Source organism: Saccopteryx bilineata, chromosome 5, assembly GCF_036850765.1.
Source record: "Saccopteryx bilineata isolate mSacBil1 chromosome 5, mSacBil1_pri_phased_curated, whole genome shotgun sequence".
Taxonomy (NCBI): Eukaryota; Metazoa; Chordata; class Mammalia; order Chiroptera; family Emballonuridae; genus Saccopteryx; species Saccopteryx bilineata.
The window spans coordinates 17407266-17420342 of NC_089494.1; the positions used below are offsets into that span (position 1 = coordinate 17407266).

General features: G+C 58.4%; 2 protein-coding genes across 4 annotated transcripts; one reads left to right on the forward strand and one right to left on the reverse strand.

Annotated features, from left to right (window-relative positions):
* Positions 1-8: 8 nt before the first annotated feature.
* Positions 9-7977, reverse strand: TMEM198 (transmembrane protein 198). Of its 3 annotated transcripts, none has more exons than XM_066280120.1 (5): positions 7570-7977; positions 7053-7222; positions 3937-4512; positions 1251-1453; positions 9-871 (listed from the first exon to the last, which is right to left on the reverse strand). In XM_066280120.1, exons 1-5 carry the CDS (start codon positions 7935-7937, stop codon positions 734-736), a joined length of 1455 nt encoding a protein of 484 aa, XP_066136217.1. In that variant the 5' UTR covers positions 7938-7977; the 3' UTR covers positions 9-733. The 3 variants fall into 3 exon arrangements, with proteins under 3 accessions (XP_066136217.1, XP_066136218.1, XP_066136219.1); XM_066280121.1 differs by having other exon boundaries at positions 7053-7257; positions 7570-7708; XM_066280122.1 differs by having other exon boundaries at positions 7053-7394; positions 7570-7671.
* Positions 7978-8160: 183 nt separating this feature from the next.
* On the forward strand, positions 8161-12958 carry CHPF (chondroitin polymerizing factor). The gene is made up of 4 exons (XM_066280116.1): positions 8161-8719; positions 9760-10333; positions 10801-10980; positions 11301-12958. Exons 1-4 carry the CDS (start codon positions 8406-8408, stop codon positions 12558-12560), a joined length of 2328 nt encoding a protein of 775 aa, XP_066136213.1. The 5' UTR covers positions 8161-8405; the 3' UTR covers positions 12561-12958.
* The last annotated feature ends 119 nt before the right edge of the window (positions 12959-13077 follow it).

Here is a 13077-nt window from a genome sequence, read left to right on the forward strand (position 1 = left end):
GACCACCACTCCTGGCAGAAGCCACACAGTTTGGCACATTTATAAAAGATGTAAAACAGGGTGGGGTGGAGGGAGACAGAAGCATGAGGTGTCCAGGGTGGCATGACAGACACCAGACATGCATCGTGCATTTAAGCCCCCTCCCCTCAGATCCCCTCCCCAAACGAGCCCAGAGGAGTAAACCCCACCCCCATCGCCTGCCACTGTCCTCAGGATGGTGGCTTTGCAGAGGACAGGACCAGGATGAGGGGTGCTGCAGTGGACAAGGACAAGAAGCCTTGGATGAATCTGGTTGAGAGGCAGAGCAGTGGGGGAAGAAGGCAGACTTCTTCCGCTTAGACATGCAGGAGAGTGGCCCATGGGACCCCAGCAGTGGGAGAGGAGGTGGGGCCAACCTTGCAGAAGCCCTACCAATCAGAAATCTAAGGCAAGGGTCCCAGTGTCCCCTCCAAACCCACCCTCCATGCATACGCACACACAGGTAACACACTTACAACCCTGAGCACACCCCAAAGGGGCTTACACCCCTTGTCCCTCGGGAGCCCCTTGGGAGCTTGGGAGGAGACTTTCCCTCAGGCCAGGCCTAGCCTGAGACAGGACCTCCCTTCTAGAGGCCAGGCTAGTCCTCTCCAGGGTGGGGAGAGGGACAGCCATAGGCCCCAGAGCCCTGCAGGCCTCCCCAAGATAACAGCTGGTGACCACAAAGTCCAGGTGGGCAGGAGCAGCCATACTGCTATACCCGCACAGGGGGGCCTGCACAGGCTGTCAGTGGTCCCCGGGACCCGTATTCGTAGTCCGTGTCTGTGGGGGAGGCCATGAAGGAGCTCAGTGAGCTCCCAGTCTGCCGGTCCCGGAAGCTCTGGATATAGCTCTGTGGGAGAGTAAACACAGATGTGAGTGCAGCCACAGACCCCTGCCTGGAGAGCCACCTCAGGCAGACATCCTCCCTGCACCCCCATGAGCCTGTGACGTGCCCCAGACTTCTGTAGGCCCAGGACCACATCACACTCATAGACCGCGGCTCGGAGACCCTGCCCCATCCCAATACCTCATTAAAATTCTTACTCAGACACCTTTCCCCCTCCCAGAGCTGGACCCATCAGGCTCCTGGTGCAGGGGTTATGATGGGTGGACAAATGCTAGGCCTTCCAAACTGTGACCAGCCTCTGGGAAAAGCCCAGTCCTTCCTGGACAGAGTTTACAGCATTCCCTTGTCCCACATTTGGATTGGAGGGGCTCGGAGTGCTCACCGGGGACAGGACATCTCCATTGAAGCGTTTGATGGGCACCGGCCTGCGCCGATACGCAGGGTCAGGAGGCCCAGGCCTCGGAGGGGCCCGGGGACCTCTGGGGGGCGCCCGAGGAGGTCTCTTCTTGCGCCGCTTCTCCTTGCGCTCCTCCTGCTGCCTGATCCGCATCAGCTGCACTCGGCGTCGCTGCCGGCTGATGACCACTGTGAAGGGATGGGCAGAGAAGCGCTTTAGAGGCCCCTGTGCATCATCTCCACCCTTCCTCCCTGCGGGCTCTGGGCTCGATTCCCCTTGCGTGTAAGCTCCCCTTTCCTTTCCTGCTCTCCCACTTCTCAGATGGAACTTCCATTGTTCTGTACCTCCGAAAGTCTTTATGGAAGATCCCTAGACTTCTCAGCTGCTGTCCCTCTCCCAACCCGGGGCCCTAGGTGGCATCTCCCTCCCAGCTGCTATCCCTCTCCCAACCCGGGGCCCTAGGTGTCATCTCCCTCCCAGCTGCTATCCCTCTCAGCTGGGCCCTAGGTGTCATCTCCCTCCCAGCTGCTATCCCTCTCCCAACCCGGGGCCCTAGGTGGCATCTCCCTCCCAGCTGCTATCCCTCTCCCAACCCGGGGCCCTAGGTGTCATCTCCCTCCCAGCTGCTATCCCTCTCCCAACCCGGGGCCCTAGGTGTCGTCTCCCTCCCAGCTGCTATCCCTCTCCCAACCCGGGCCCTAGGTGTCATCTCCCTCCCAGCTGCTATCCCTCTCCCAACCCGGGGCCCTAGGTGTCATCTCCCTCCCAGCTGCTATCCCTCTCCCAACCCGGGGCCCTAGGTGTCATCTCCCTCCCAGCTGCTATCCCTCTCAGCTGGGCCCTAGGTGTCATCTCCCTCCCAGCTGCTATCCCTCTCCCAACCCGGGGCCCTAGGTGGCATCTCCCTCCCAGCTGCTATCCCTCTCCCAACCCGGGGCCCTAGGTGTCATCTCCCTCCCAGCTGCTATCCCTCTCAGCTGGGCCCTAGGTGTCATCTCCCTCCCAGCTGCTATCCCTCTCCCAACCCGGGGCCCTAGGTGTCGTCTCCCTCCCAGCTACTATCCCTCTCCCAACCCGGGGCCCTAGGTGTCGTCTCCCTCCCAGCTGCTATCCCTCTCCCAACCCGGGCCCTAGGTGGCATCTCCCTCCCAGCTGCTATCCCTCTCCCAACCCGGGGCCCTAGGTGTCGTCTCCCTCCCAGCTACTATCCCTCTCCCAACCCGGGCCCTAGGTGGCATCTCCCTCCCAGCTGCTATCCCTCTCCCAACCTGGGGCCCTAGGTGTCATCTCCCTCCCAGCTGCTATCCCTCTCCCAACCCGGGCCCTAGGTGTCATCTCCCTCCCAGCTGCTATCCCTCTCCCAACCCGGGCCCTAGGTGTCATCTCCCTCCCAGCTGCTATCCCTCTCCCAACCCGGGCCCTAGGTGTCATTTCCCTCCCAGCTGCTATCCCTCTCAGCTGGGCCCTAGGTGTCATCTCCCTCCCAGCTGCTATCCCTCTCCCAACCCGGGCCCTAGGTGGCATCTCCCTCCCCAGCTGCTATCCCTCTCCCAACCCGGGGCCCTAGGTGGCATCTCCCTCCCAGCTGCTATCCCTCTCCCAACCCGGGCCCTAGGTGGCATCTCCCTCCCCAGCTGCTATCCCTCTCCCAATCCTGGGCCGTACATCAGGGGTCGGCAAACTGTGGCTCGCGAGCCACATGTGGCTCTTTGGCCCCTTGAGTGCGGCTCTTCCACAAAATTACCACGTGCAGGTGCTACCTTGATAAGGAATGTACCTACCTATATAGTTTAAGTTTAAAAAATTTGGCCCTCAAAAGAAATTTCAATCGTTGATATTTGGCTCTTTGACTGAGTGTGCCGACCCCTGCCCTGGGTGACCCCCTGAGACCAGCCGTCATTACCTCGCTGCTGGGCCACCACAGCTGCCTCCTCACCAGTTTCCCTTCTACGCTCCCTTCCCCAGTGCTGTCTGTACTCAGTAGCCAGAATGAGCTTCCCACATTCTAAACTAGATTACATCCTCCCTGCTTTAAAGCTCCAACAGAATCTCACTGCCCTCCTAATAAAGTCCTGAGTCCTCGTCATGGCCCAGATGGCATCCCTCACCCCCACAGTCCAGCCCCACTTCCTCGGCAAGCCATGCCCATTTCTTCCAAGGTGTCTGGCACCCTTGCTACTCCCTCTTCTGTAGCTCTTGCATGGCTGGCCCCTTATCTTTCAGGACTCAACTTAAATGTGACCTTTTCCAGGTGGCCTTCTCTGAGTACCCTGTCTATAACAGCCTCTGAAGGTCACTTTCATCTACCCTGCATGCCTCTTTCATACCACTCTGCCCAACCGGAATCCTCTTGTTTTCCTGTCTATTATGTCTCCTCCACCTAACTCTAACCCCACAAGGGCAGGGACGTTTTCTGTTTTGTCTCTGCTGTAGCTGCAGTTCTGGAGTGGGCTTAGCACAGAGCTGCTGCTCCATATAGTGTTGTGAGTGAGTGGTAACACAGGTCCTGTCTTCCCAGACCATGGGCGAGTCACCTCTCGAAGCCTGTTGAGGCCTTCCATTACTGGAGTGGACAGCTTCTTCTCCCGCTCCCCAGTTGCACGCGCGCACGCGCACGCACCCACACCCACACCCACTTCTCTTATGCTCACCCTGGCCCCTGCCCTCTCACCTTCCGTGTGGGAGTTCCCCTCGGCCGTCACCCGCCACTGCACCAGAACGCCCAGCAGGCTGAGCAGGGGCCAGAGCGCCAGCAGGGCCCAGCTTCGCCAGCAGAGCGGAGGCACAGGCGCAGCTCGCAGCCGCTCCACGGCGTAGCGCCCCAGCAGCAGCAGCTCGGCAAAGTAGTCGGCCGCGGTGGCGATGAGCGCAGCACCGGTCACAGCGGTGGCTAGAGTGGTGAGTGGGCGCGGCCAGCGCAGCGTGAGCAGGGCGCAGAGCAGGCCGCCCCCCAGCAGCAGCCCCAGCGGGCCCCACACGGACCCTGGCTGGTAGTAGGGCGCGGAGCCCAGCAGGGCTGCAGCGGCGAGCAGCAAACCGAGCAGCAGCCCCACCAGGAAGAGGCCCACACTGCGCACCAGCATGGCCACTAGCCCGCACAGCAGCCCGATGCCCAGCGCAATGCCCGCACTCGCCCCGGCACTCAGCTGTGTCTCCAGCACCCGCTCTCGGTAGCACAGCAGGAAGATGACCACCGAGCCAAACAGCAACCCAGTGAGGAAGAGCACTGCCTTGAAGCAGCGGTAACCTAGAGGGGAATAGGAGCTAGTGAGGGGCCATGAGGTCACCGGGATGGAGGCAAGGGGTGGAGGGTCAGGAGCATGGAGCCACAGGAACCAGAGGCTGGACACTAAGATAAGAGAATACGGGATCATTGGGGTCCTGCAGGCACCAGAGATGGGGGCACTGGGGTGTAAGGAAGTCAGAGGGATAGGTCATTAGGAGTCACTTGGAAAACAGAGACAGTCATTGAGATGAACGTTGGGTCTCTGAGGGTTTGAGGAGTCAGAGATAGGTCATTGGAGTCAAGAAGGAATCAGTGATCCAGCCATCGGGGCCCTTGGAGTCCTAGAAATCTAAGAAATGGTCACTGGGGTCACATGGCATGAGCAGCAGAGTCACGAGAGTGTGGAAAAGGACTGTTCAGAGAGATGAAGTCTTTGGAAGTCAGAAATCATTGAAAAGATGAGGGTCACATGGGTTCAGAAAGATGAGGTCTTGGAGGGGTCACTAGGCTTCAGAGACATGACATCATTAAAAGGTTACAAAGAGAACAGGGACTGGTTCCAGGAGATCAGGTCTTTGCAGGTCAGGGGGACTGGCAGGTGTGGAATCATTGAGAGTATTAAAGGGTTTCAGAGAGAGGGTATGTTGAGGTCAGAGAAACGGGATTATTGAGATCATGATGGGAGAGGAACAATCAGGCAATGAGATCCTAGGGATCAGAGAGTTAGGAGAAATGGAGTCAGAGGGATAAAAGGTGATGAGATAACTAGGAGGGTCATTAGGACCTACAGAGGGCCCTAGGGGATCAAAGGGGATTACTGGGTGAAATAGTGGTTGTGGAGTGTCAGGAAAATGGAGGTGTTAGGGCCCTTGGGCCCATTAATGGCACCTGGAAGAGTAAGGGACTTACAGATATTGAACAGTTGGGAAGATGGGTTAAAGGGGTAAGGGAGAATAAAAGAGGACGGTCAAAGAGGAGATTCAGTTGCAGGAATGAAGGAAAGCGTCAGAGTCCAGGAGGTTCTGGAGTCAGACAGAGGTAAAGGGCATACACAAGGGCTCAGTCCAGGAGCCAGGGAGTGGGGCACCCAAGAGGTAAGGTGGCAGGGAAGCACAGGAGAGGGACTTTCAGGGTATACCGAGCAACTGCAGAAGAAGCGGGTATGGATAGGGGAGGCACAGGTGACAAAGGACCCTTGGAGACCCAAAATGTGTCCTGAACCCTTAGAGGGGCCCTTCTTTCTGCCCACTCTGCAGTTGCTCAGCCAAGAGTTTGGGGATGGAAAGAAAAGGAGCATCTGGCTCTCATTCCTGCCTACTACACAGCCATTCTAGGGGGAGATGTAGAGGCATCAGAGCAAAAGTCTCGCCCCACCTCTGCCAAGTCTAAACCCCACACTTTCAAGCTTCCTCTGCACTCCTTCCACTCACTTATCCTGCCCCTCCTGGAGGCTTCCCTCAGGCTCTGAGCCAAGAGAGCTTGCTCCCCTCTCTGAAGTTTTGTAACTCTTGCACTGTACAGTCACTGAGCACTTATCCCACTAGTCTATCTGGCACCTTTGTGCAAATTAGAAAGAGACTTGCCTTCCTCTAGGGAAAGAATCCTGCACCAAGGCCTAGAGTTTGGCAAGTGGAACATGGACTGGGTTTCAGGCCCTACTTGCCTATCTAACTGAATCCCTTTGTATAATAGCTATCCTGTACAACTGTTCACAGCAGACCTTGTTATCGGAGCCTGCCTTGTAGGCGATCTCCGTGTCTGACTACCATCCAGCCCACCCTACAGTTGACCGTTGAACAACACAAGTTTGGACTTCATGGATCCACTTATACACAGATATTTTCAGTAAGCGCACAGTCAACCCTCTAGGCCCCCTGGTTTCACGTGCATGGATTCCACTGACTGCAGACTGAAAACAGTATTTTGGGTCCATGGCTGGGAATTTGCAGATGCTTAGTGCCAAATTAAGTTATACAGCATGTGGATTTTCAACTACGACCCGAACCTTGTGGTCTTCAAGGGTCAACTATAACCTGTATCACAGGTGCGAGTGTTCCAGAAGCCTCTCCCCCATCTACGCTCTGGTAAGGGACCATGTTTAATCACCCTGCTAAATGTTTTCAGTGTTACATGTTTTCACTGTCTAGCTAGCACAGTAACCCAAACACACCTTCACCACAACAGTTACCTATTGAGTCCCTAGTAATTTTCATAGCAACCCAGTGTGAGGTGAATATCATTGTTCCAATTGTTCAGATGAAAAAACTGAGGCTCAGGCAGGTTGATGTGCCCAAGATATCACAATCAGGAAGGTTCAATACCAGGTTCAAATTGAAGCATGCCTAATTCAAAAACCTGTGTCCTTTAGGATCTAGAGTCTAGATCGTCTAGAAGCATGTGGGATGAAAGAACGTAAGCAAAAATAGCTAGTAATGCTAGTGGTGATGGTAGAGGAGATGGAGGTGGTGGTGGAGGAAATCTGGGGTTTCAGAAAGTTATTTCAGAAAATAACTTAGGAAAACAATGGGGAGCCCAGGTGAAGGATAAATTAAGGGTCTCACCGAAGAAGCAGTAGACGACTCCAAACAGACAGCACATGATGCAGACGAGGGCCGGCAGTGCCTGGTACCTGCGCTCCAGGGGCTGTTCACAGGGTGCACCCCAGAAGGCATCATCTGGCTCAGGGGGCAGTAGCTGGAACCGCAGTGTCGACACAGTGCCTGGCATAGTGCTAGGAACGAAATGGAGTCACCCTCCCAGGTCCGCCTGACAGAGAGGAAGTTGGAGTCAAGGAGGAGTCCTGGGTCTCCACCAGGATGGGGCAAGAACGGGAGCGGGAGAACGAGGCAAGGACACACTAGACAAAGGAATGGTGCCCACATCAGGCAGCTCTGGAAGCATCCCTAAAGTGAGGGACAAAAGACAAAGGGAACAAAAGTGCCTGACTAGAGGGGGCCAGGATACAAAAGTTAAAAGGGGAACTGGGTCGGGGGCCGATGAGGGCAGTGTGCTCCCGGTGAGAAGGCAGCCAGGAGACTCGTTTGTGGGCGGCTAAATCTGGGATTGTCCAAAATCTACCTGGGCCGGAGGCGACCTGAGCTTTTGAGTGAAAAAGGCTGTGCAGACGCCGGAGGGTCCGGGGTTGCGGGGCGCCCGAGGCCCCAGCTGCCTGGGGTCCGGAAAAAGTCCGTCGTGCGGGGAACGGGGGTGCTGGGCCGAAGGGACCGGTCTCTGAGCGGCGTCGTCGCCGCTTCGCCTCCAACACCGGCTGAAACTCCAGTCCCGTGGCGTCCGGGGACTCGGGCTGGGCCTGGGGAAGGGAAAGGAGCAGGAGCAGGCGCTCGGGCTACCCCAGAGCCGCGGCCCCATGCCCTGAGCCCGCCCGCGGCCTTTGGTGCTGATGGACAGCTCCGGTCTCGGCTCCTGACGTCACTCGGGCGCACCATCCAGGCAGGGCGGGCTGCTTTGACGTCATCTGAGACGCACCAACCACACCGGAGGAAGGTAAGGGGCTCCGCCCCCGGCGTCTGCTTTTCCCTCACTGAGGAGGGGGCACTTCCGGGGGTCCTTCCCCTTTAACCTCCCCCTTCTCCTCCCTCTCCGGTAGCTGGAGCCCCAGACCCCACCCCGGGGGCGGGGTCCTCTCAGTGACACGTCGGACAGCGGCGGCCGCGGCGGAGGCTGCCGGTCCGAAAGCAGGGACCCTGCGCGATACAGAGCGGCGGCCGGAGGAAGATTGGAACGCGGCGCAGGGTATTCGGCTCGGGCCGCGGGCTCTGCTCCGCGGGGCGGGAGCGGGCCCGCCTGTTTGGCCCGGGCCCTCCGGGTCCGCCCCCTCGCTGGTCCCGCCCCCTCGGAGCCTTCTCTGGCTGCTCTGGGGCTGCTCCGGGTCCGGGGCCCGCGGTCCGGGCGCCATGCGGGCATCGCTGCTGCTGTCGGTGCTGCGGCCCGCAGGGCCCGTGGCCGTGGGCATCTCCCTGGGCTTCACTCTGAGCCTGCTGAGCGTCACCTGGGTGGAGGAGCCGTGCGGCCCAGGGCCCCCCCAACCCGGAGATTCTGAGCTGCCGCCGCGAGGCAACACCAACGCGGCGCGCCGGCCCAACTCAGTGCCGCACGGAGCGGAGCGCGAGAGACCCGGGGCCGGCGCAGGCGCCGGGGAGAACTGGGAGCCTCGTGTCTTGCCCTACCACCCTGCACAGCCTGGCCAGGCCGCCAAAAAGGCCGTCAGGTAGGGATCACCCCGCCAACCCCATCTCCTGGGCACCGGCCGGACGGGCGCTCTGGGAAGGCCGCCGGGGGCCGGGTCAGGCTCCGGAAGGAAGGGACTAGTCGGCCAGGAAGTCTTTGGGCTCGGATAACTTCCGATGGCCCTGCTTCCTCCGGAGCTATGAAGCCCATCTGAGGCCTTCTCTGGACTCCATCCGGGCCTGAGCTGAATTTGCCTGCCTCTGTGCTAAACCGACTCGACCCCATAGTTCCCTAAAGATCCTCTTAGCTCCCTGGCTGGGCTGTTGGGTTTAGAGAAATGACTGGTATATATAATGGGTTTACTGTAGAGAGAGAGGGAAAGAAAAAAGAACTAGAATTTACCTATACCTCTTGTTCCTGGGTGGGACACCTCGTGATGAGATTTGTGAGGGAAGAGTAATGTAACCATCCCACTAATACCGCTGTCCGTGAGTTGGAATAGTTTCTCCCAAGTTCAAATTGCAGTTCTGCAGCTTACCTTCTGTGTTATGGAAGCTAAGTTACTGGAACTCCTGAGTTCCCGTTTGCCCCTCCCCCAAACACCCTCAATACACTCCTGTCATACATTCCATTACATCATTTATGTGATGTATTTGTGGAATAATGGCATCTTTATATAGAAATAAGTACTGTATACATGGTTTATAAGTACCTATGAGCTAAGCATTTACCTAAATGCTTTAAGTAGATATAATCAACCCCATTTTTTAGATATGACTACTGAGGCTCAGATAGGTTAAATAACTTGTTCAAGGACACAACCAATAAGTAAGGAAACGGAATCAGATCCACAATATACCTCTCATATCTGCAATGGATATTGTCATCTCCCAAAAGCACTATGTAGGTATGACTAATATTTCACTTAAATCAGCATGACCCCTGGGAAAGAGTTGTTATTCTTATCCTATTCATAGGCGAGGAAACAGGCCCAGATGGGACTGTCCTGCGGGACCCCGTGCATGCTGCCTCCTGCCCAGCGCTATGATCTCGATAATCTTGTGCTATCTTCTCCCCTAGGACCCGCTACATCAGCACTGAGCTGGGCATCAGGCAGAGGCTGCTAGTGGCAGTACTGACCTCACAGGCCACGTTGCCCACTCTGGGCGTGGCCGTGAACCGCACTCTGGGGCACCGGCTAGAGCGTGTGGTGTTCCTGACAGGCTCTCGGGGCCGTCGTGCACCACCGGGAATGGCGGTGGTGACGCTGGGTGAAGAGAAGCCCATTGGCCACCTGCACCTGGCACTGCGCCACCTGCTGGAGCAGCACGGCGATGACTTTGATTGGTTCTTCTTAGTGCCTGATACTACCTACACGGAGGCGCACGGACTGGCACGCCTAGCTGGCCGCCTCAGCCTGGCAGCTGCTGCCCACCTCTATCTGGGCCGGCCCCAGGACTTCATCGGTGGAGAGCCCGCCCCAGGACGCTATTGCCACGGCGGCTTTGGGGTACTGTTGTCGCGCACACTGCTGCAGCAGCTGCGCCCCCACCTGGAAGGCTGCCGTAATGACATCGTTAGTGCGCGTCCGGATGAGTGGCTGGGACGCTGTATCCTCGATGCCACGGGAGTGGGCTGCACTGGAGACCATGAGGTGAGAGATAATAAGCCTCCCCACTGGCGCCTCCTGTCTGAGTTTGTGCACTTCCCCAGAGAGGCAGAGGGGTGGTTGGAGGTGTAGACCTGGGTTTCCAAGCCAGTCTGTCCTTTTCTATCCCTGTGACCTTGGGTAAATTATTGCATTTCCTGAGAGTCAGCCTCTTCATCCATACCAATGGAAATAATTATTGCTCGGGGTTGTTAAAGGGAGACTTGCACGTAGTAGGTTTTCAGTATTGGCTATTATGACTTTATTTGAGCCCCTGGACAGCTCTGATGCCCATTTCCTAGGTGAGCTAGCGGAGACTTGCTCAGGCTCACAACTTGTCGAGGCACTTAAACCCACAGAACTCTGACTGCAAGTCCACATAGGTCATAGGATAGGGAGATGAGACATGCTATGAGGTGGAGGAATGTCCCATCATTCTTCCCATTATGGACCCCTTCCCTTCCTTTCCCCAGGCGGTACATTATAGCTACCTGGAGCTGAGCCCTGGGGAACCCGTGCAGGAGGGGGACCCTCGTTTCCGCAGCTCTCTGACGGCCCACCCTGTGCGTGACCCTGTGCACATGTACCAGCTGCACAAGGCTTTTGCCCGGGCTGAGCTGGAACGCACCTACCAGGAGATCCAGGAGTTGCAGGTACGGTCTGGGCTGGGGATGGGGGTCCGGTCCTGTGGGGTCTGAGAAATCCCAGGGAAATATAATATGAACTCTAGAATCAGAACACACTTGCCTCCTGTTCATTTGTCTCTATCTATTCTGAGAAGCCCCTCCAGAAACACCCTCTCCTAACTGTCACACTGCCTCCCTCTGGGGAAAGGATAGATAGGGGCCTGGGAGGGCAGAGCTTGGTAGGGAGCAGGACCCATCCTGAGTAGCACTGTCGCCTGCCCAGACCCCCAGCTGGGTGCTGGCCCCTGGGATCTGTGCCTTGCTCATGGTCTGTTTCTCCAACGCAGTGGGAGATCCAGAACACCAGCCGTCTGGCAGCTGATGGGGAGCGGGCAGCCGCCTGGCCCGTGGGCATTCCAGCACCCTCCCGCCCTGCCTCCCGCTTTGAGGTGCTACGCTGGGACTATTTCACTGAGCAGCATGCATTCTCCTGTGCCGATGGCTCGCCCCGCTGCCCTCTACGTGGGGCTGACCGGGCCGATGTGGCTGATGTTCTGGGCGCTGCCTTGGAGGAGCTCAACCGCCGCTACCACCCAGCCCTGCGGCTCCAGAAGCAGCAGCTGGTTAATGGCTACCGACGCTTTGACCCTGCTCGGGGTATGGAGTACACGCTGGACTTGCAGCTAGAGGCGCTGACCCCCCAGGGTGGCCGCCGGCCCCTCACTCACCGGGTGCAGCTGCTGCGGCCGCTGAGCCGCGTGGAGATCTTGCCTGTGCCCTATGTCACCGAGGCCTCACGTCTCACTGTGTTATTGCCTCTGGCTGCTGCCGAGCGTGACCTGGCCCCTGGCTTCCTGGAGGCCTTCGCCACCGCAGCTCTGGAGCCTGGCGATGCTGCGGCAGCCTTGACCCTGCTGCTGCTGTATGAGCCGCGACAGGCCCAGCGGGCCGCCCACGCAGACGTCTTTGCACCGGTCAAGGCCCATGTGGCAGAGCTAGAGCAGCGTTTCCCTGGCGCCCGGGTACCCTGGCTCAGCGTGCAGACAGCCGCCCCCTCACCCCTGCGCCTCATGGATCTGCTTTCCAAGAAGCACCCGCTGGACACGCTGTTCCTGCTGGCCGGGCCGGACACGGTGCTTACGCCCGACTTCCTGAATCGCTGCCGCATGCACGCCATCTCTGGCTGGCAGGCCTTCTTTCCTATGCACTTCCAGGCATTCCACCCAGCCGTGGCCCCGCCGCAGGGCCCAGGACCCCCGGAGCTGGGCCGAGACACGGGCCGCTTTGACCGCCAGGCAGCCAGCGAGGCCTGCTTCTATAACTCCGACTATGTGGCAGCCCGGGGGCGGCTGGCCGCGGCCTCGGAGCAGGAGGAGGAGCTGCTGGAGAGCCTGGATGTGTATGAGCTGTTCCTGCGCTTCTCCAGCCTGCACGTGCTGCGGGCGGTGGAGCCTGCGCTGCTGCAGCGCTACCGGGCCCAGACGTGCAGCGCGCGGCTCGGGGAGGACCTGTACCACCGCTGTCGCCAGAGCGTGCTGGAGGGCCTGGGCTCCCGCACACAGCTCGCCATGCTGCTCTTCGAGCAGGAGCAGGGCAACAGCACCTGATCCCCACCCTGTACCCCGAAACCCCAACCAGCTGGAGCTGCCTGCCCGCCTCCCTGGACAGGGCTGGCTGTAGCCTCGGACTCCAGGAAAGCCCACTGGCCCCTCTCTAGCTCTGTGGGTCCTCAGGCTCAGGACAAGCCCTGTGGGAGGTGTCCTCGGAGCCACCCTTCCTGCCCCCGATCCCTGCCCTCGACGCTGCTGATTCAAGCTGTGGCCTCAGTATTTATGTAGAGCAGTCTGCCTGACGCCAGGCCTGCCTCCAGGTCCTGGGGGCTGGGCTGTAGATGACTTGGGGAAGGGGGAGCTGAAAGAGGAATGTGGGGTGTCTCCCTGCTTTTCTCTTCTGGACCCCTGATGAAGCTCTCTGCCTTTAATAAACTGGCTGAGTGTGGACTGGTGCTTGTGGGGTTTTGGCATACCAGGTTGATGCTTTATCCACTGAACCACCTGGCCAGGGCCTGATTGTGGGTTTTTAAAAGCAGGCAGAGGGCAGGGGGTGCTGGCAGAGAGGACGGAT